At 41.2% G+C, this 22,798-nt stretch overlaps 1 protein-coding gene across 3 annotated transcripts in view; it reads left to right on the top strand.

Annotated features, from left to right (window-relative positions):
* plxnb2b (plexin b2b) overlaps positions 1–22,798 on the top strand; it is a 123,056-nt gene that overhangs the window by 66,740 nt on the left and 33,518 nt on the right. For all 3 annotated transcript variants that reach the window (XM_039807941.1, XM_039807940.1, XM_039807942.1), the window contains 13 exons: positions 7,586–8,715; positions 9,733–9,921; positions 11,615–11,758; positions 13,593–13,693; positions 14,761–14,887; positions 15,624–15,783; positions 16,392–16,503; positions 17,021–17,132; positions 17,494–17,595; positions 18,247–18,342; positions 18,955–19,042; positions 19,318–19,502; positions 21,302–21,450. In XM_039807941.1, coding sequence (XP_039663875.1) covers positions 7,588–8,715; positions 9,733–9,921; positions 11,615–11,758; positions 13,593–13,693; positions 14,761–14,887; positions 15,624–15,783; positions 16,392–16,503; positions 17,021–17,132; positions 17,494–17,595; positions 18,247–18,342; positions 18,955–19,042; positions 19,318–19,502; positions 21,302–21,450 — 2,693 coding nt within the window. In that variant the 5' untranslated portion in view covers positions 7,586–7,587. The remainder of the gene's footprint in view (positions 1–7,585; positions 8,716–9,732; positions 9,922–11,614; positions 11,759–13,592; positions 13,694–14,760; positions 14,888–15,623; positions 15,784–16,391; positions 16,504–17,020; positions 17,133–17,493; positions 17,596–18,246; positions 18,343–18,954; positions 19,043–19,317; positions 19,503–21,301; positions 21,451–22,798) is intronic.

The following is a 22,798-nucleotide window of genomic DNA, read 5'->3' as shown; positions in this document are numbered from 1 at the left end:
GCCCTACTTGTGGATGTGGGCAGCATTTTTCATATGCCGTGTTGGCTCTCAGATGCATATCTGAGTGAGTCGAGTTGATTAGTGGGCTTGTGTATGCATGCATGCCCCTACACCTGTTGGTGTATATTAGCAACCGTCTGGATGTGGCGGCGATGTCGGAGAAGCCATTGGCTCCTGAAAGTAGCTCTTCTCCGCCAGGCCAGGCCATTTAATCAGGTTCTCCACATCCGCCAGCTGTGTCCACACAGCAAACAGCCACTCTGTCCCGCTGGAGAGCTGCAACATCCAGCTGGGGGTGGGGGAGGCCAGTTAGCATTGGGAGATTAGCCCAAGCTGCTGCTGCCCAGACAGAGAGAAGTTGTGTTTGTTTGAGAGACAAACAGAGCTTGAGAGATTACAATAGACATTGAGGTCGGCTGCCGAGAAAGGTATGAAATGTGCAGTAGTGAGTGTGCCTGTGTATGTGTATCCCTGCACACATGCACATTTAAATCTGTAGTTTGTGTGTGTGTGTGTGTGCGCGCGCCTGTGATTTTGGGTACTCGCTGCTCAAGTGTCCAGCTGGCAGAGGGGAGATAGCAGGAGCCTTGAAAATGGTGACGGAGCGGTAAACAGACACACAAACAGCATATCGGTCCCAATGAGGAAAAGTGCTGTGCCTTAAAGGATAGTGTGGGTGTGTGCGGGTTACGCTCGCACCCGTGACTTGTGGTCATATATCAAAACAGACAAACATACACAAGAGGGCAGACACATGTAGACACAACAGAAACACAAGCACACAGGCGTGAGAATTGGGAGACACAACACACACACACACACACACACACACACACACACACGGTCTATTAGGAGAGCAAAGTGTGATTTACACAGTCCTTGGGTCACGGGCCAACTTTAAAGGTCTTAGCATATTTAGGCCAGAGCAGCTGGATCCCACTGAAATGGACCTGGCCCATCAATCCCCCGCCTGGTGCCCTGAATACAATGGCTGGGCTGGCTGCTTTGGTGAGCGTGATTCTCCAAGTCAGTCAAATTGAAATAAATGAACTGCCAACCCTGACGGCAGGGTAATTGTTCATATGGTAATTGGAATTCGCTGTCGTCGCAACAGCCTCCCATTGCAACTTGTGAAACAATTTCACTGTAAGGAGGGAACAAGAGCGTTTGCATGTCAAAAAAAGTGAGATGGGCGATATGCAGAGAAAGAGAGTTCTCTACGCTCTCCCACTTCATGTTTCATCTTTAACAATGCTGCTTGTTTCTGCCTTCCTTCCCTGGACGGTGGCGGGAAAATAAAGGACGAGGATCCGCCCCTCATTTCCAGTGTTGCCACAGTTACTTTGAAAAAGTAACGTAGCTACTTTACAGATTACTTGATTTTAAAAGTAACGAAGTTAGATTACGAGTTACTTTATTAGTTACATTCAGCAACTGCCAACAACCCCCCCCACAGCCTCAACATAAAAATGACAACCGGTTTACTGTGAGGCAGCTCGGCATTGCCAGTAGTAGGGATCTGGTTTATTATGGCACGAAAGAGAGCCAGTCAACCGTGTTTAAGGGCAGCATTTCCGCTACAACGTAGGCCTACTGCCCGACCAACTTCTTCAACTCTCCCCCACTTACTGGTTTTGCACCGAAGTCCATCTTTTGTTGTTTGGGTGGTGGGGGGCCTCCTGCTCTCTGCTTGGCACCACCTGGTGGGACTTGCTCTGTAAGTTTGACTGCAGTGCTGCGACTCCAAATGTTTCTTCAAATTTGACGTAGTGTTTTTGTAGCTAGATAGCACTTTGTCGCCACCAGCACAGAGTGTACAACGAACCTTAGTATTGCCGTCTTTAGCGGACACAAACTCAAAATAGTGACTGTATTTCCAGCTAGAAAACGCACATCTCTCTGCTCCCTCCATTGTTGTTTACGTTTGTGTCGCTGCGTGGTAAACGTGAACTACATGCTGAAAACGTGACTTGTTGCATACGTGACTTCACTCCCCGAGACGCAAGAAGAAAGCAAAAATATATATTTTTACTAAGGAAAATGACAAAAATAGTAACGCACAGTGACTTGGATAAGTAACTTTAATCTGATTACTGGTTTGGAAATAGTAACGCGTTAGATTACTCGTTACTGAAAAAAGTGGTCAGATTAGAGTAACGCATTACAAGTAACGCGTTACGTGGCATCACTGCTCATTTCCGCCTCCATGTATGGCTCTTAACCCACGTTGTCATGTTTGCCTTGTACATACTTTAGCAGGCCTCTTCAGCACACTACACACTGCGAGAGACATGGCACAATTCACTTTAGACCATTAACCCCCCCACACCTCCCCCCCACCCCCTTCTCCACCCAGCCCAGAGGCTTCTGGGGACATGCAAGTAATTTAATAGCAGTTCACTTTTATCAGCGTTTAACACTGAATGCGGCTTCAATGTGAAGACACCTCCCACATCAATGTCAGACCCTGGCATCTGTCAAAGCCAGCTCTCCGATAAAGAAAGTGCTGAATATGAATGATCGCAGTATGGGGTGATATTCCATTATGTTTTTAGGGTAGGATGTCTGTTTTTTATTTATTATATCAGTTTCCTTTCCTATCTGTTTTAATGAGTGAGAGGAGCACTCATGCTGGTTTGAAACTTGTCAGGTCAGCAGTTGCACAAGTGTTTGTGTGTGCTCTAATCATCTCACACACACACACACACACACACACACACACACATACACAGGCACGCTCGTAGACTTCCTCCTGGTGGGTGTTGTCCTAGAAAGGGGGGATGTAGGTGTTGTGTGGCGAGAGGATTGGCCGAGAGGCATGCAGACTGCCATGCTGGGCTTTAGTGCCCCTGTGTCAAAGAAACACAGCGTGTCTGTTTGAAGAGAAGAGTGTCTCTGTGTGGTTGGAGTGGGATTACCTTGTCAGCACTTCAAACTGCGCCGGTGCACATATTGGTGCGTGCACATGTTTCTCTAAGCCAATGAATCTGTGTGTGTTTGTGTGCACACCTGCCATTTTTCAATTATCTTTCACCTGCCTCTGCTGAGAGATTCTTTTCCTGTCCCGACATGTGCTATTTTCAAGCCTGTGCATGCAGTACCTCAGCAGTTTTTCTCTTAATGTTTATTTCAACTCAAACAATAGAAACAAAAATGGAGGTGGAAATTACAAATCACTTTGCTGAATCAAATCGTGTCGATCAAGTTCATTCACTTAGCATCACTGTTCATAAAGTTTTTCAATGTGTTGCTGTTAGGTTCAGTAGCATACATAACTAGGCTAATACAAGCACTGTTTATAGCCTAAGTTTTGGTTTGGTTTGGTTTATTGACAACATTCTAGTATATCTATAAAAATACAACATATTAGACTTTGTCAGCAAAAGATGATAAAGTCCTTTTTTCACAAATATATTTTAGACTGTTTAGACTATTGTGTCAGGCCAGTCCAATTTGCTCTTAGATTAGTCTTATCTTAAAGTTAGCCAAAGATACAGATAGAACAAGATAGAATGTTTTCCAAGGATGTATTGGAAATTAGTCCTACTTAGGATAATCTAAGAACTAGACAGCTCTGTGCAACCGATGAAGTTTATCTTTACTGAATATTAGTTTGATCATAGTAAAAGTCTTTGGAAGCCTGCTTACTGTTGTGCCCAGTGTTTACACAATCCACAAAACTGACATTAAGATATATAATAAAAACTAGGAAGCTGAATGAGCTTTATAAAGCTTGATAACTTTTCAGGTTGATAGCTCCAGACCCACCTATTTGCTACAGAGTTATTGCAGCATTATCGCTTATTTAGCTTTAAAGAAAAGCTTTCAACGAGGAAGTTATAAACATTCAACAACAATGAGTATAGTCACCAGTGAGGGGAGCTCCACTTCTAAAAGTACTGATTCGCTCAGTGACGATGAGGATTCAGTATAGTCAGTTCAGTTAGTGATTCTGTGTAAAAATTGTCCTTTTCCTATAACGCTAAAATGAAAATTGTGCAGAGAAATATTTGACATTTCTTAAAAAAATAATAAAAAAAAAAGCTGGCAGTTTTAATTTATCCATTGTGTCTTTCACAGGATCACATTTTTTCAGATGTGCCAGCTTCATTAGCACGTGATGTGTTTCATCATTATTTATCCCAAGCCATTGGAGGCTTCATTAGCTGCAGGCTGACGCAGCCTCTAAATTTAGCAGCTTGTTATTTATTCAGAATAGCCACGTGTTGGATGCTATGCCCACTTGCTATGTTCTCTCACAACCGCTTAGAGACATGTTGAGACACGAGAGGTAGGCTGGTCTGTGGAGGAATAGGCCTCATTCCACCTGTGTCACCCCCACCAGACATCTGCCTCTCCTCAGCTCTTTGAAGCCTCTTTAATTCCAGCGTTCAGGATTAAGCCTATGAAAAAAGGATGAAAAGTGATAGAGCGACAGAACGAGACATCCTAGGAGAGAACAGGCTCCTTTGAAATATGTAAAGAATTTCTTTTTCTACTGACCCACAATGCAGCATCTGAGGAAAATTGGTGTGACACTTTTTTTTTTCCTGATCTAGGGCTGGCTATAGGATTTGCATGAGTAGGAAAAGGACTCTTTGAAGTCATGGATGTAAGTGGAACTAGAACTTTCTGAAACCTAAATGAACGCCCGGAGACATTGTCCTTTCATTGTGCATTACAGACTGAGAAAGTTGCTTTGTAACCGCATGTTTGATCGGAAGTCAAAGGAATCAAGTCATTTTCTGTTACTGAAACAATTGACATAATCCACCTTTTGTGGAGTCTCTCTGTGTGGTCTGTATCGTGGCCAAGCGAATTGATGGACATATGGATATTACATATTTTTTTGGCGGATCGCACACAATGGAGGTACATTCAGAGAGGCAGTCATGCTTCAATTACTGTCCATATTTACAATCCCATCCAATATTTAGACAGCATGGTATTCCGTGTTGTGTACAAAAACAGAAAAAAAAAAACTAGCAAACAGCTGTTGTTTAATTTCACATTTTTTTAGATGCATAGACATACACTAGGTTTAATTGGTATGTACAAGAGCTGCTGATAATGCAAAACACTAGATTTTTCTGCCAGGTGTTTCCACAAACACCAAGAAAAAAAGCACATTAAAGGTCATGTGACATGTCGGACTACCTGAACGTAGTCAAAACTGGTTAACCATCCGTCAGATAGCAGCTTGTGGTGAGAAAACACAGTCTGGCTAATGGAGTATACTAAGGTCAGTTGACTACAAACTGAGAAGTAATTATGATGAACCTCTGCATGTATAAACTGTAGCGCCTTTCAGAGACAGAAATCAGTAACAAATGTGAAAATGGAGAAAAAAAGAACCCGTAAAAGATAAAATAATAAAAAGGTTTAATTGAGGTAGGTGGTGGAAGGCAATAAATAAGATGTGGGTCAGTGTTACTGACACCAACGTTCACACCCTCAGTGCACATTTGAAGTGTCAAATAATGAGCACAGAAATGACACATGTCAGTTATCACAAGCAGTGCATTCAAGCGTTCACTTTATTGTGGCCTAAATTGATTTTTCTGTGATTCCTGTTCATGCCTCCGAGATTGCCTCACAGAGGTGTTCATTTAAGTCTGTGATCATTTTTTTTCTGTGAACATTTTGCAGTTTTCCACCACTCTTGTCAGTGCAGTTTCATTGTTTATGTTGTCAACATTGTGAGGCTGCAAGAACGTTTTGCAGTTTATGCAGTTTTTGTAACACTTCCTTGAAAACTCAAACATAAAAGTGAGTTATTGTGGCGCCTGACACGTTTGTAATTGTCATTCAACTTGGCCAGTGGATGGGTCTTTGTAATTGAAGTTTTGTTTCTCTAGAGCTAAAATTGTTGTTTACATGATGTTCCTTTTTATTTTGTCCACCCCTGTAATGTGCATGTTAACTCAAATTACATTTTTCTTTTGTCTGCTCCTCTTAGTTAAATCTTGACAAGACGCTGACTACCCTTCCCTAATTAAAGCTGTAAAAACCGCCCGCAAACATTTCTGTCCTGAATAAGCACAGACAGAGGTTTTATTGCACTATATCAAATTTTAATTGACATATTTAAGGCTATGTATTGAAAAGGGCACAATACATTTACATAGTGAAATTGGTTGTGGGACTGGGCAGGGGGGAGAAGGACTGTGGCAGAAAAATAAAATCATCAAATCGAGTAGTCAGCACTTAAATGCTAATGGGAGTTGCTAGTGAAATTAACAAGTTTCCCTCCTGGGTAAATGTCTAATCAGTGGTCTCCCCACTTAGTCCAGTGAGGGAAGGCAGGTTATCATAATAAAACACAGCTTTGGAAAGGGACCTCCTGGAAGTTTCATCAGGGGTTTTCAGTTTGACAAATGTGCTTGTGGACTTGACTGGCAAGGTGGAATAAGACTGAGGATGCTATTTGAGCTGGAAACCTCATGCAAACATAGACCCACATTTGCTGTGTGGGCAATAGCTGCTTCAAAGCCACCTGCAGTTCCATATTTACCACAGCCTGGGCAAACAGCAGTGAGCGAGGACTCCACAAGCACCTGCTGATAGCCGGTACATGATGCTGTCTGTATTTTACAGAGATATTGTTTGATCATGTTTACCGAGACAACAGTGTACTTCCTGAGCACACAGTGCTTGGAGGTGTTGAAAAAAAGCAAAGTGCAAATGAAGTTGGAATGGATCCAAGCTTTTTAAATAGGCTTTTATTGTGTTATGGTTTGAGATCTAGCTCTCGGCTTTAATCTTTCTTTATTTATACTCTTTCTTTACACAGAGCAGTTTTATTTTTTCACCAGCGATCATTTCTGATATTAAGTCAATTAAATCCAAAATAACACGCCCTTTTATAGCAGTGGAGCAGGAAGTTGAGTCACACACAAACAGCTGCACTACACAAATTTAGCTTAAGGCATAGTTTGCTTCATATGTACGACTCTGGAAGTGTCAGTATACCTAAATTATATGTATAGTTTGGGTTTTATTTGGCCAAGTTTAAAGGTATCTGTCTCTGAGATTTTTTGGTGATTTCGGTGTCAGAAATGGGAATTTTATTTGTGGTGCTTAAAATCAGCAACACACAACCATAAACAATTACTCTGGGTAATCCACACACCTTGGTGTGAACAGTTTTCGTAGTAACTACTTTTTTACCAAAGAAATGCATGAAAAAAAAAAATATATGAAGCTGGAGAAATGGTTAGCTTAGCATAGCAGAAAGACTGGAAACAGTGGGAAACATCCGGCATTAACATATCATATATGTATATATCATATGTCATGTGGTTGTTTTTTTTTGTCATCTGTACAAAAATCTGTGAAAAGGGGCTAGGTAAATGTCCCCTTACTCTCTGCAAGAAAGCTAAGAAGCGTATTTCCCAAAATGTCAAACTATTCCTTTAAACTCTCGTGATTAGGCCATTGGACTGGTTCACATGACATTAGATTGTGAGTGTGTTTAGTGTTATATGTTACCACATACCTACTCTACACTGTATTCTTGTGTTCATTTATGTGTGCATTAAACTGCATTAATAATGAAACACCTCTCCCTTTCTGTTCTCTCCAGAGATGGCAAGCTGGGTCTCCCTCCTCCTCTTTCTCTTCTGCCAGTCAGTCTCACAAGCCCAGGAGGAGAGCAGCAACGTCCCCATCCTGGAGTTCACCACAGAGACCGCCATCAACAATGTGGTCCAGGACCCCCAGACTGGTCGAATCTACCTGGGGGCTGTCAACACCATTTTCCAGCTGGGGCCGTCACTCCGCCTGCAGGCTCGTGCCGAGACGGGCCCCAGAGAGGATGCCCGGACCTGTACGCCTCCTGCTTCTGCCTGCCAGGACACAAAGCCCATGCCCAACCTCAACAAGCTTCTGCTGGTCCAGCCTTCAAACGGTTCACTCATAGTCTGCGGCAGCCGCTATCGAGGCATCTGCTCCCTCCTAAACCTGACCAATGTGGAACAGCAGCTGTATTACAGTGACAGTAAAGGAGAGAGGACTTACGTGGCTAGCATAGAGGATAACGTGAACGTGGTGGGCGTTATGTCCAACTACTCAAAAGATGGGAACGCCTTCAGTGTGTTTCTTGTTGGGAAGGGCTACGGAAGCCTCGACAGTACAAAACTCATCAGCACACGAATCCTTCAGGACTTCCGTGATTGGGTCGTGTTTGAGAGCATCATTGAGGCATCTACGGTTCAGACGACGCCATTTGTTCCCAAGTACCTGCATGACTTCCGCCTTGCCTTCAAAGATAATGGTTTTGTTTATTTCCTCTTTTCAAGGACACTTGATGGTACGGATAATAAAAACCTGACCTTTGTGTCTCGTCTTTGCGAAGACGACCACCATTACTACTCCCACACGGAGCTCCAGTTAAACTGCGGCCAAAATAACCGATACAACAAAGTCCAAGCCGCGTATGTGGCCTCTCCAGGAAAAGAGCTTGCGCGGGCCATGACTGAATTAGGTGGGTATGGGAAGGTCGACTACTGGAACAAAGTTCTGTTCATGGTGGCAAGTCCAGATGACGACCCCAGCGACTCCGCTCTCTGCATGTACCCACTCAACTCCATCAATGAGCGACTGGTGGACATCATCAGCGCCTGTTACAGCGACTCGGGGAAAATATCCGGGGTCCCTGCTGTGGACATCCCTTACTCATCTAAAACTGACGAATTCTGCACATCCAAAATTGCGGCAAGTACTTCTTTTGTGTCAGCTGATTAAAGTTTAAACTTTTTTTTTTTTTTTCTTCTTTTTTTGGAATAACAGATGTGAGTGGGATATGTTTTGAAGAATTCCCTTTGCAGTAATCAATAATGCATGGATGTGTCACGGTTTACTTTAATGTTTTAGTGTTTACTTTGTTCTGCAGACCCTTTTGTCATTGTTCTGTTTAAAGCTCTCGTTCTGTCTCACACACCTTCCCTCCTTCCGTGTCTCTTTTTCCAATTCCCTCAACTCATCCAGAATAAAACAATATAGCTGTGGTGGGGAAAGAAAAATCACCATCTTTCATAGAAAACCTTTTTATGATTTTTTAATTTTTTTTTTTCAAATCTACTGTAGATGATGTAAATACAAAGTAAAAAATAAATAAATGAAAAATAAATATGACTTTGTAACACCTGCCAATACTGTCCCATCATGAAGAGAGGCATGCTGCTGTTTGCATTCAAACAGTTTCAATTTGAGCAGAACAGATTCATGTCTCAAAAACACAATTAGGTGTTACTCTAACAGAAATGGCTGTAATATCAACAATATTTTCATTCAACCATAAATAAAGCAGGCCCCTGTTCATCATGGGTGAATATCTCATCAATCAAATCTCTCCTGTAGTGCAACACAGAACATATATTTGCATATATGAGTCATTTTCTGCTCAGTGAGTATTAACATAAGCTGCTGTAGCTCTGTTATCCCAAACTTGAATGACATCCTAAAACAAAGGTTTTATTCTTATATTGATCAAAGAAATGATCAAACAAAACATACTGAAAACATTTGTATTTCATCTACACTTGTGAAAATGCTGGCCTTCAATGAACACTGGTGGAAAAAGTGGTTGAACGTATTTTCAGCCCTGTGTCATAGAGCTTAGTTAGTAGAGGACCTACCACACTGCTAAGGGGTTTGATTCCCTCTCAAGTTCTTTGGATTAAAGGGTCACAATGTGTCCTCATTCTTTTTGTTGTTCCTTTTCTTTTACAGAAGAATACCTTGGCAAACTACAAGTGTGGCGCAGACTTTCTGCCTTCCCCTCTAGCCAGCAAGCCGAAATTTGCCCTAAAGGCAAATGCGGTGTGGACCAAACCTGGCCTTCTGACCGCCGTGGCTGTTGCTGTGGAGAATGATCACACCATCGCCTTCTTGGGGAACACCCAGGGGGAGGTCTTCAAGGTGGAGTTGTCTTTTGAGATGTTGCTCTTGTCTGCTCGACTTTTCTTTTTTTAGGGCCCGAGCACTGACAGCGGCGAAGGCCCTATTGAAACTGAAGGAATTATTATTTCTTTCCCGGCAAATGAATTGCCTTTTTGGGCTAACGTATTCAAAAACTCACCAAATTTGGCGGTCGCATCGAGTCTGGTGAAAATGTACGTATTCTAAGGGTTTAGGTAATAGGCGCACAAAAATGGCTCGCTAGCGCCCCCTAGAAAGTTAAACAAATTGAGCCCATGCAGTGCGTTTAACGTAGACTCACGAAACTTGGTATACATATGTAACATGTCAAAATGTACAAAACACGTCATTGGAGCCATACCCTAAACCCAACAGGAAGTCCGCCATTTTGATTTCAAAGTTCGAAATTAGTGCGATTTTGGCCATTTCCACATGTCGTACTTTAACGAACTCCTCCTAGAGATTTCATCCGATCAACTTCAAACTCGGTCTGTGCCATCTTAAGATGTTAAAGATGAAAAGTTGTTAAAAGAAAAACTTTTCATCATAGGGCGTGTCCGTGGCGGGGCGGCCATTTTGTGCGTTTCGCCGCAGAAACAGGAAGTGGGTGTAACTCGAGTGTACATTGTCCAACTGGCTCGAAACTTTTCAGGATTCATAAGAGTCCAACCCTGAGGACATATAAAGGCCGATATTTACTTAGTCATAGTGCCCCCTAGTGGCAACAGGAAGTAGGCCTAAAAGGCAAGGTGCTATACTTTAACGAACTCCTCCTACAGATTTCATCCGATGCACTTCAAACTTGGTCTGTACCATCCCAACACCTTAACAATGAAAAGTTATTAAAAGAAAAACTTTTCGTCAGACGGTTTGGGCGTGGCGTGGCGGCCATTTTGAGTGTTTAGCGATGAACAAAGAAGTTGTTGTAACTTGAGTGTACGTTGTCGTATCTGCCCGAAATTTCTCACGATTGACAAGAGTCCAGGCCTGAGGACACCTACAGGCCAAAATTGACTTTTGGTCATAGCGCCCCCCGCTGGCAACAGGAAATGCGCCTTATATGACAAACATCATCCGATTTACATGAAACTTATATTATTATGTGTGGTCTACATGTGATACTGAGCCGCCCACTATACTTTAACCACGCCCCCTTTCATAACATTTGAACCGTTTAAGGTAGAGTCTTGTGTGAGGTGTCATTGAACTCAGCAGAGAGTTCATTCTTCATTGGTGATGGTTTGGCCCATCCCCTATGCTTAAGCCACGCCCCTTTCATAACATTTCAACCGTTTAAGGTATACCCTTGTGTGAGGTATCATTGAACTCAGCAGAGACTTCATTCTTCATTGGTGATGTTTGGCCCGCCCCCTATGTTCAAGCCACGCCCCTTTTCACAGCTAATGAACCGTATGACGTAGAGTCTTGTGTGAGGTATCGTTGAACTCAGCGGGGAGTTGCCTTTTCATTGGTGTCGATTTTCGGTGTCTGAGTGCCGTGCAAATGCACGGTCGCAAGGAGCAGCGTCTGCCGGTAACGCCGACGCGCGCAGAGGCGCGAGGGCCCGTCCATCGCTGCTCGCAGCTTTAATTTCTTTTTCATTTTCCTTAGAGCTTTTAGTTTTACCTGAGGGAAGCAGAATGTGGTAATTAAAGACTTTGTCTGACAGTGTTATCTTTTGTTTTCTCTCCAGGTACACCTGACCATGGAGCAGCATGTACACGTACAGTACGACATGTACAGTACAACTCCTGGCGACACCATGGGAGAGAAGGTCAACAAGAACCTTTTCTTTGACCTCAGTCAAAGCCACCTTTACATTACCACAGAGAAAAAGGTGTGTATGTCAGGGCCCTTTTGTTACACATATCACATATAAGGCGTTTAGGCACAGTACGGAGTGTAGGTTACCTGCATTTTGGCAGAATTCAGAGCCGAAAACACAATCCCTGCAGTCATGTAGCACTTTACATTTGTATATTTATACTCCTCATTACTTTATGCATATACACCTACTACATTCCCGTTTACATTCATCGTATTAATTTGCTATAAATGTTGACCACAAATGTATATTACATTTATTTTTTTTATATTTTATTTATTTAATCCCTATATGTTAACTTGCACTATTTTATGTCTTAGATTCTCATTTTGTTTTTTTACTTGTGTGATTTTCTTTTTTATACATATTTAATGAACATTGTTGGAGGGAGCCTGAGACCCATTTTTATTGACATTGACTGCTTATGTAATTTTCGTGCATTTGATAATAAATAACTTAAAACTGAAGAAAGTAGACAAGCTTTAGTGTGTAACTTTTTTATAATAATGAACGTTTGTTACATTCAAGCCAAAATGAGTTGATACCAAAATGTAGAAACGTGTCATTACACATAAAAGTATCAGAAAATGTCCTTAGGAATCAAAAGTAAGAGTACTCTTACAGAATTGTCCTATTCAGAAGTTGATATTGTTAAGTATGTTACATTATTGGACGATTATTGCAGATGCGTTAACATGTAAGCTGCAGTTTTATGTTGTAGGTGATTGACGTGGAGCCAAGTCTACAAACTAGTTCTTTATTTGTGCATTTAAGAAAATGCACGGGTTGCATCAAAAAAACTCTGAGGGTTTGTAAAAAAACAAACATTGAAATTAAAGACAGCTGAATACAGTATGTTTGCCTCCAATTTACAAATGGACATAGATATTTTAAAATATCTAAAAGAAAGAAAATAATACAATTTCCAAACAACAAAAATACTAGTGATAAATAAACCAGGGAAGAAAAAAGAAAGAAAAACAAGGATTTCAATAACATATATTTGCACTGCTTTCATACACGGTATCATAGGGCTGTACTTTGTCAAGAGAAGTTGTTGAGGATCTTTAAAATCAGAAATGAGGAGTGACTGCGAAGTGAAGCAGGATAGCTGTTCCATATAAGTGGACCTCTGTACCTAATCGAAAACTTCTGTAGAACGGAATATAAGATCAACAGATCTGGTGTGATAAGTTGTTACAAAGAAACTGTGAGAGGAAATGGGAAGTGAATAGTTACAAAATTGAAATGCAAAAGTACTATAAGTTTATTGATGTTGAACATGTTTAAATAACTGTCATAAACATTTATCACTTGTTTATAATGTTTATGACACATTCATGACCGTGTCATTTCACACTTATGTAGATACCTTCAGGTAAAGTGTAACTGATAATTGTCCCATATGTAACCTGATATTAAGACTAAATTGCAATCATTTCCCTTCATTCAGTCTATTTGCATTACTGAACAACTCTGAGATGTGATTCAGAGGTCTGGAACAAGACTAGATTATATTAGAGAAATGTTCAAACCCTGCCTACCTCCTCCCCTCTGAACACCTGGCCAATCTGATCATTTTTAAGCACTCAAGCATATGTACAGTAAATGAACGTGGCAAAGTCTGTCCACCACTGGGAACAATACACATTTAGTATGTAGACAGAGGGAATTGTTTTAGTAATTGAACATGGGGAGCAGACATGAGAGACCGTGTGCTGTGACAGGACATGTTTTACTCCCACTCTCCACACCTGCAACAAACCAAAGAGCATTTCTAGTAGTTTTGTGCAATTTCTCCCCTAAGGTTCACTGTTTTATCATATTTCATGTTGTAATGCTCCAGATCACCAAGGTGCCAGTGCAGACGTGCCTCCAAAAGAAAGACTGCCAATCATGTGTGGAACTGAGGGACCCTTACTGTGGCTGGTGTGTCCTGGAGGGCAGGTGAAGATCTCTCTCTCTCTCTCTCTCTCTCTCTCTCTCTCTCTCTCTCTCTCTCTCTCTCTCTCTCTCTCTCTCTCTCTCTCTCTCACCCTCACACTCACACACACACACACACACACACACACACTTATAAATGCATGCGCACCGCGACAGACTAGCACAAACACCCACATGCAATTCCATCTGTAAAACACAGCGGGGTATTTGTTCAGTGTTTTATTGCAGACACTTTTAGTACCCCTCTGTGTTTATATTCCATCTCCTGTTGTCCGTGCAGCCGTAAGGAATTAAAGCTGTTTGTCAGTCTCATGCAGCGAAGGCAGTCTGTGCAGTTTACTCTCATCAGCCTATATTTATCAGGGTCTGGAGGGTAAAAGAGGCTGTATGTATCATGTATTTTACAGGGATATGATCAGGAACAAGGAAAAAAGCGGAAAAAACAGTTGTCCTCCTTTGGAAGTTGTTGATACACTTATTCAGAAACACGGCACACACTTTACTAAGATTTGAAGCTGCAATGATTTGAAGATGAATCGGTTAGTCGATTGGAAATTAATCTTCAACTATTTTGATCATCTTTTCAGTCATTCATCACAAATCATTTGATGATTCCAGCTTGTCGAATGGGATTTTCTGCTGTTTTTCATAGTAGTAGAGCTGCTAATCTTCCTCTATAATACCATTCAAATTTGCACTTATTTTTTTTAATGCACAAATTCAGCCTATTATTAATATTTACTACACTACTCGAATTTCAGCATTCGATTAGTATTGATTTTTGTATGTAAAAAAAAGTAGTCAAATACAGCCATCATAACTTCCCGAGCCTAAAGTGACATATTTCACATTTCACACTGCAAAACTCGATACAAACGAGGACATTGAATGTATTTTTTTTATATATCTATATAAAACATAATCTTGGAAATCTGCACAGACCATGCTTGAAGTCACTTGGGCATGAGGTTGTTATTTACAGAAGCACGTTAAAAATCTGTAAGAGTCCATAGGCTTTGTTTGTGGATGGGATGGGATGCTGATAGGAGTTGTTTATCCTTCGTCTGAAGGTGTACCAGGAGGTCTGAGTGCCGACGGGCAGAAGAGAAGAATGGCTGGCTGTGGAGCCCCAGGCAGGATTGTGTCAAGATCGTCTCCTTCTCTCCCCCGTACCTTTCCTGTAAAAAGACTCAAAAGGTACAGCGTTGCTTCTCTACTCACTAGCTCCTTTTGTTCTCTGCTTCTCTTTCGGTCTCTCTCACTCTGCGGAACACAACCCCTTTTACATGCACATCCTGAGTAATAAACTGTATCCATTGTGAATCGGAGACCCTGGGCTCTAGGTCTTCCTGGCTCTGTATTGATCGATCCAGAAAACTCCAAACTGGCTTATTATAACCGACCTGGTTGACTGTTCTAACAGCCTGAAGATGGAGAGCCTCTCTTGTGCACTTTCTATCTCAAGCTGCTCCTTTTTCATTTCTGGCTACTTCCCTGTCCCTCCCTTTCTGACTCACTTTTCATTTGTATATCCACCAACATCAATCAACCAATCTCCAGGCTTTAAACGGAAACAGCTTCTGTATGGTAACTTTACAGTTACACAGAGATGTTTGAATTATACACAGAACAGTGAAATTAATTCTATATGAAGTGATTACTAAGCCAATAATCCTTTCTCTGAAAAACTCAAATTCAGGCGCGCCTGTATAGCTCACCTGGTTGAGTGTGCACCCCATGTACTAAGGCTCAGTCCTTACCACAGCGGCTCAGGGTTCGATTCCGACCTATAGCCCTTTCCTGCATTCAAACTCATTCCCCCTGTCTCTCTTCTTTTATTTCTTCAACTTTCCTCTCAAATAAATGCCTAAAATGCCCCCAAAAAAATAATCTTAGCCACTCCAAAATCCTTTACGTATTATTTTGTGTTCAGGTGAAGATCAACATCCGCTACCTTCCTGCAATCGGGCTTGCTGACCGTCTGCGCTGCTCCATTGAGTCTTTCAATAGTGAGGGCATGATGTCTGACTCTGGTGAGGTCTCCTGCGATCTCCCCAACCCTTCGCTTATACCACATACACCTGAGGACCAAGGTATGGCCTTTATAATTAACCTACATCCTCTTTCAGGGCAATGTCTGTTGTTCTCCATTATAACCAAGGTTGAGTCTTAGATTTCCAAAATCGTTTTAAGAGATTTAATATTTTAGTTTATACTGTTTGGTACGCACATCCATGTCTCGCTCAGGCTTAATTGTGCAATCAGTCTGGACTGTACGTGTTTTTTTACTAATGAGCAAACGCATTCACGCTAACATGCTAAATTGAAATGGTGAACATTAACTGCTAAACATCAGCCTATTAGCATTGTCATTGTGAACATGTTAGCATTTAGCTCTAAGTACTGCTGTGCATAAGTACAGCTTTACAGAGCCATAGACTGTAGACTCTAAGTCTTGTTAAATTAATGCATTAATACATAATGAGTATAAAGGTATTTGAGGTCATGCTCTGTCACAAATTATTTAAAGATCATGTCCTGTGTGTTAGAATGTGTCGGTCTTCCTGTGTTGTTTTGTCCCATCGTGAATTGTGGAAGTCTTGAATATTTAAAATAATTCCCCATTCATAGATGTGTAAAACTCATATCCCACCAACAGCGCGGGCAGAGCATTTTAACCCACCCTGTGCTGTGTCCTTAGACTTTGTGGCTGTGGCGCTCAGAATTTTCGTCAACGAGACGGTGGAGCTTGCCACGCGGGAGTTCAAGTTCTACAACTGTGCTGCCACAGTGAGGAAATCTGAAAACACACCGTGAGTCTGACTCTTAATCTATCAGTTCTGCTCTGTCACTCACTGAAAATACACCGTGACACTGAACACAGCATCAACTGACAACCTTGATGTAAATGTATCACCGTGCATGAACAGATGAGAGATCAAGGCTCTGTTTGTAAATTGTGATGCATGGTAATTTTGAATGCACCTCTTGCATTTTCTCTCCTCCTGTTATTACCAAGCCGAGGAAATTGCCTCAGTTTCCTTTTCATTAATCAAAAAATGAAAGTCGATCTCGCTATTTTTGCCCCCTTCCTTATTTTTTTTCTTCATTTCTTTCATGCCAAGTAATGTGTGATGAACGAGCTTTGCTTATGTGAAGTTGCAGAGATCCATTTAGTTGTCAGAAACATGGATTTTTGGGCCGGACGCTCTTTGATGAGTTTGCATGTTTTGTGTGTGTGTGTGTGTGTGTGTGTGTGTGTGTGTGTGTGTGTGTGTGTGTGTGTGTGTGCGTGTGCGTGTGCGTGCGTTCGTTTGTTCGTTCGTTCAGGTGCATGTCCTGTGTGGCCAGTTTGTGGGGCTGCCAGTGGAACACACATGACCACACCTGCAGCGACATGGACGACAGCGCGGTGGGTGCCAACATCATCAAGCAACGTCAGGTGAGTGTTCACCAAGGTTCACACACCCGTGGCATGCCAAGGAGTTTTATCTCTGATAGATGTGTTTTGATAAATGCTGGAAAAAGTGTAGCAGAAGTTTCAAAAGACACATCTAATCACAACACGTGCCGCTTGAGCGATCCAAATTTTCCCCTGAAAATTAATAAAAAAACGGTATCAGCTGGCGCCATCTTCTGTGACAAATACTGTAGGGTGGAGAATATCAATTTATAAGTCAGCAGATGTTTCAGTGATACACTTATCTGTCCCTGCAGATGAGGGTGTCCGTTAAGTGGTTGGCATACTTGAAATGTAAATGATCAAAAGGGAGAGTATCTGATTTGTTTTGATGCCTTCTCAGGGAGCGAACTGTCCTCGGTTTGAGAATCCAGATCCTGTGCTGATCCCGGTGGGCTTCAAGACTCGTATCAGCTTTGAGGGAATGCATTTGGACCTCTACCAGGTAAAGTCGCATAGACACAGTATTTAATGATTTTCTGGAAAACTACCGAGCTGTTTTTACACCAATTTTAAATTTTCAACCTGTGCATATAAGGTAACAAACTTACACACAACTTACGGACCATGTTATTCGAAAGACATAAATGGCCTATCACACATAAATGGCCTATCACACACAACGACAATGAGGTGAGAGGCAGAAGGTGTTTTGTATGAAGTCATCAGCTATCTGGGTGTGAATACACAGATAATACATATATGCATACACCCATATGTACCTGTATTTTACTTTATATGCAGATATGTACAATATTTACACAGCAAAAACTAAAAGCGGCAGTAGGATGGGCTGGTTTCTATTAACCAAAAAACAAAAAAAAACAAGCTAAATACTTCTCATTAAGACTTTCTGGATGTAGTGTTCTCACATAGAACAAGGAAAGAAAACAGTCATCCCTCCAAACTGCTCTGTGTGCAGAGGGAACAGAGGGGCTAGAAAGAGTCTGCAGTACAACGTCGTCTTTTACATTTCTTGCTCTGTACTGTGGTGGGGGGAAAAAAAAGAGCAGCATCGAGGGAACAGTGTTTTGCAAATAGGATCTACATAAATTAATCCACCATGTTTCTCGTTTTTATTTGTCCGTTTCTCCAGGCTCGTGTTTTCACCATCGGCACTGAGCTGATGAGAAATGTGGAAGAGGAGGTTCATTTTGAGGACGGGCCATTCTACACCTTCAGCGGCTTCGATGTGAGTACGGCTGTTTCGTCTACACTCGACTGTTGCGCTGTATTCACACTGAACTGCTGATTTTGTTCCTTTCCTGAGATTGTTTAGATGGCTTCTGGCCAGTTTGCCCTCCACTCAGCACAGGTCCTTGAACTCCAGCTGATTTGTGGATTATCAAAGTGCAATATAGAACAATCCCGGCACTGAGTAAAATCTATTGTAGAATACCACTTGATTGCAGATATTTTAGTACCGATAGAAAGTCTATATTCAAACGTTCTATCTATGAACTGACTTTATGTTTTAGGCTTATAAATCAAAGTCACCCTTTAGCAGTCACCCTTTGGTATTCTTTAGCTCCCTCTAATGGACAGACTCTCCTCACTGGAGTTATTTTAGCCCTATCTCCACATTATGAATTCTGTGATTGGGAAGCTCAAACAGTACCTAGCCCCCGGCTATGTTCTTTCCCAACATTGATTTCTTTAGCTGAAAATCTGCCAGACTGGGTATAATTTTTTCCCCCTCCCCTGGCATGAGGGAGCGGCAGCCCACACAGTTTGCAGAGAAGAGCTTAAGTGCTATTAATCACTGGATTCTGTATTAATAATTCATTTTCTTCCAATTTCTTAGTTTTCTTACGACAAGTCACCGGAGACCAATGTTCTCTTCTATGTGAAGGACAAGGAGTCGGGCAAGAAGATGGACAGCACGCTGAACGGTATACTCTCTTACATTTTAATGTGGAGACCTTATTTTTAATTCCATGTGTGTACACTGCTAGTCCCAGTATGGGACTGTGGAAGCTGCCTTTAATCTTCAATTGAAAATGAATGACCAAACATGTTTTCACAAATATGAAGTGATTGTGAGGTCTGTTTTACATTTAGAAGACACGAACGTAGACATCTCGCCATTTATTCATAAAAAGCAAGACCTTTATTAAGTGTAAGAAAATAATTATAATGCATTCTCCCCTCACTACTTCCCCTACAGTCACCCTGTACAACTGCTCCATGGGGAGGGAGGACTGTAGTCTCTGTAAGAACGCAGACCCAAAGTACAGGTGTGTGTGGTGCGCCAAGCAGAAAGCGTGTGTGTACGAGAAGCTGTGCAATCCTGACCAGCAAGGGTCCAAGGATCTTTACAACATGGAGTGCCCCGATCCCCAGATCACTGATGTAAGTAGTTACAATGTTGTCATCTCTTTATGTTGACCTTTGAACTGCATGAAAGGCTTGTGCCATGCAGTGAAAAGGCAGCTACTTTGGTGATTGGATTATTGATTGGAGCACTTTATTGGCCTCACCACTTTCTGTCGACAGAGGAATTGAAAGTCTGCTTCTCTTTGAGGCCGTGTTGAGCTCATCTGCTGCACATCTAGATTGGATCAATTCTTTCTTTGCTCACTTAATTGTTGGTGCCTCATTGTCATTGACAAAAATCCATCAGTAATTGGGATGTCAATGTGACGGAGGTTATATGACTGCTACATACTACAGCCTGACCGATACAGCAGCCGATAAAGATATCCCAGATAGATCGCTATCAGTATTTGTGTTTGCGAAATGCTTTATGGCATTTTTATGTAAGTTATCTGTTATGTGGTCCTTTGGTCCAGACTGAAATATCTCAACAACTATTGGATGGATTGCCATGAAATTTTGTACAGACATTCATCGTCCTCAGTGGATCAATCCTACGGACGTTGGTCATCTCCTGACTTTTGCTCTAGCGCCACCATGACGTTTACTTTTTTGGTTTTTGGGGACTTGTTTTGACAACTACCGGATGGATTGGTATTGTTTTTTAGATTTTAATTTACTACTTCAACTTTAATAATGTTTTGTTCCATGTATTTTTTATTTTTAGTTAATATTAAACATTTCAATTTCAATTATGTTTACTGTTCAAGATTTTACTGCCATCTTATATTTATGTTTACTGACCTTCAATTATTAAAAATTATTGTTCAACTGTAAAATATCTTGATCATAGAAATGTTTGTTCATGTTATGCGTTTACATAGAACATCATCCCATATATTGTGATCAGACGCTTTAATTATCCAGCATCAGTTTCAGGCTTTAATACACTCACACACCCATGCAAACATGGCTCATACAGCGTGGATGTAATTTTAAACCATGACCTTAAATATTAAACACTTAAAGTGCCCATATTATGAAAAAATCACTTTTTCTGGGATTTGGGGTGTTCTTTTGTGTCTCTGGTGCTTCCACACACATACAAACTTTGAAAGAAATCCATCCATGCTGTTTTGAGTGAGATACGGTTTCTGAATGTGTCCTGCTTTCAGTCTCCTAGTGAGCTGTTAAAAATTGGCTCTGACTGTGACGTCACAGTCCGAAATGAGCTGGCTAACCACAACCGTTAGCTCGTAGCTAACGGTTAGCATGCTAACGCTAGCATGCTACGTCGTTCTCAATAGCAAAGCACTGCTACAACACACACAAGTTCACCATAATCTACAAAAGAACTACTTACATGTGCGGCCTCATTTAGAAGTCTCCCAGCTAATCCTGCCTTGTAACTGACCAAAGTTGGAGAAACAGGCTTTCTTTTACTGTCTCTAGAGTTAGCTAGCTGACATGCTCTACATCTGAGCTACTGAGCATGTGCGAATGCAATCAAAGATAGTACAGAAGAAGAAGATGAAAAGAGGTCTCACTCTGTAGCTAAAACAGAAACCAGGTGAAAAGAGGATCTGCAGCTGTGAGAGAGAGCTGTGCAGTACAACAACAATATGGTGTTTTTAGAAAATTAAACCATGTAAACCTATTCTGGTACAACCTTAAAATACAGTTATGAACCTGAAAATGAGCATAATATGGGCGCTTTAAACTATTAGCGGACTTAAACAGTGTAAATCTCTTGTACCTTCTTATTGCACAACTAATCTGTTTAAATCAATTTTAAATCCCTTCTTCTTCCCCCACCACTGTATCTCCCCATCCAGATCATCCCTCGTTTTGGCCCCCTGCAGGGAGGAATCTCCATCACCATCCGGGGCTCCAATCTCGGCATCCAGAAGGAAGACATTAAAAGCATAAGCGTGGTCGGGGTGCCCTGTATCCATCGGCAGGAGAAGTACTCTGTTTCCACAAGGTAATACTTACACATTTGTTGAGATGTATTTATGCAAATATATGAGCAGTAGCAGCACACATACACTGTCTCACACTGTTGGTCAAACTGCGTCTGGGCACGTTTACAAAAAAGTTATTTTCTTCACCAGAGTGCATGTTTTAATTAGCTCATTATGGCCACTGTATTGATCTGAATGACAGTGGTGGAAGAAGTATTCTGATCCCTTTTTTAAGTAAAAATACCAATACAACAATTTCGAAATTGTTGTATTGTAAAAGTAAAAGTAAAAGTCCTGCATTCAAAATCCTTAGATTGTTGTTAGATTGTTAATTCTGATGCATTAGTGTGTAGGTAGCATTTTACTGCTGTACCTGGTCGAGGTGGCGCCACTCTTTATACAGTCTGGGGTTGTGAGATGATTAATGGGGAGGAAAGAAGAAAAAACTAAATTCTGCTACGTAAATTTGTATTTATATATTGAACTTTTCTCTAATCTTTTTTGTGTGAAATATTGCATACTTTTACCTACTTTTGATGTAACTTCAGCTGTCAGATGCATAAAGTGGAGTAAAAAGTACAATATTTCCCTCTGAAATGTATTTGAGTAGATGTATAAAGCTAAGGAAAAATAAAGGAGGTAAGGAAGTATCTCAAAATTTTAATTAAGTACATTACTTGAGTAAATGTAGTTTCCACCGTGATATTTCATTCCTTTACGTCACCGTTGGAGCTGTTAATTGTCTACTCGTGGCCCACCTGTTAGCCCGAATGAGGCTTGCCATTTTATGCTGATCTCTTTCATTTGCAACACATTCTCCCTGAGGACGTAGACGTGTTTGGTTTATCACGTTTCCAAGGAAACTCCAGACAATGCTGTGTGCTAAAATTCACAGAGGGATTCATTTGTAAGATGCTAGAAGCAGCCAATCTGGCATAAAAAATCATAATGCGTTCATATCTTCTTATTAGTCATCAGATGAACCAGTTTTTACCTTTTTTTTTTTTAATTACCTCAGTTATTTTCACCACTTACTCCAATTAACTAAAACAAGACACAATACTAATTTGTCTGCCAATATCTTTAATATTCAGAACAAGCTCATTTGGATGGATACATTTGGACAAAGATTGCATGAGGCTCTGATGCTGATCTGTCTGTTTCCACTGGCGCAGCTCCAGACGGGAAGTCAAAGTAGTACAGAGTGTTTTGATTTGTGGAAGTTGTTTAAGAAATGCTGATCCCATTTTCACAAGCGCTTTTACAAACCTGGTTGATCATTAATCTGCAATACAGGTCTTGCATAGAGTTAATATGAGTCAGTTCATCGCTTAGTTCATCAACAAAAAACGTATCAACAACATGTCA

This window comes from Perca fluviatilis, chromosome 8, assembly GCF_010015445.1.
Source record: "Perca fluviatilis chromosome 8, GENO_Pfluv_1.0, whole genome shotgun sequence".
Taxonomy (NCBI): Eukaryota; Metazoa; Chordata; class Actinopteri; order Perciformes; family Percidae; genus Perca; species Perca fluviatilis.
Note: the sequence above shows the minus strand (reverse complement) of the source record. Positions and strands in the feature narration are given on the sequence as shown.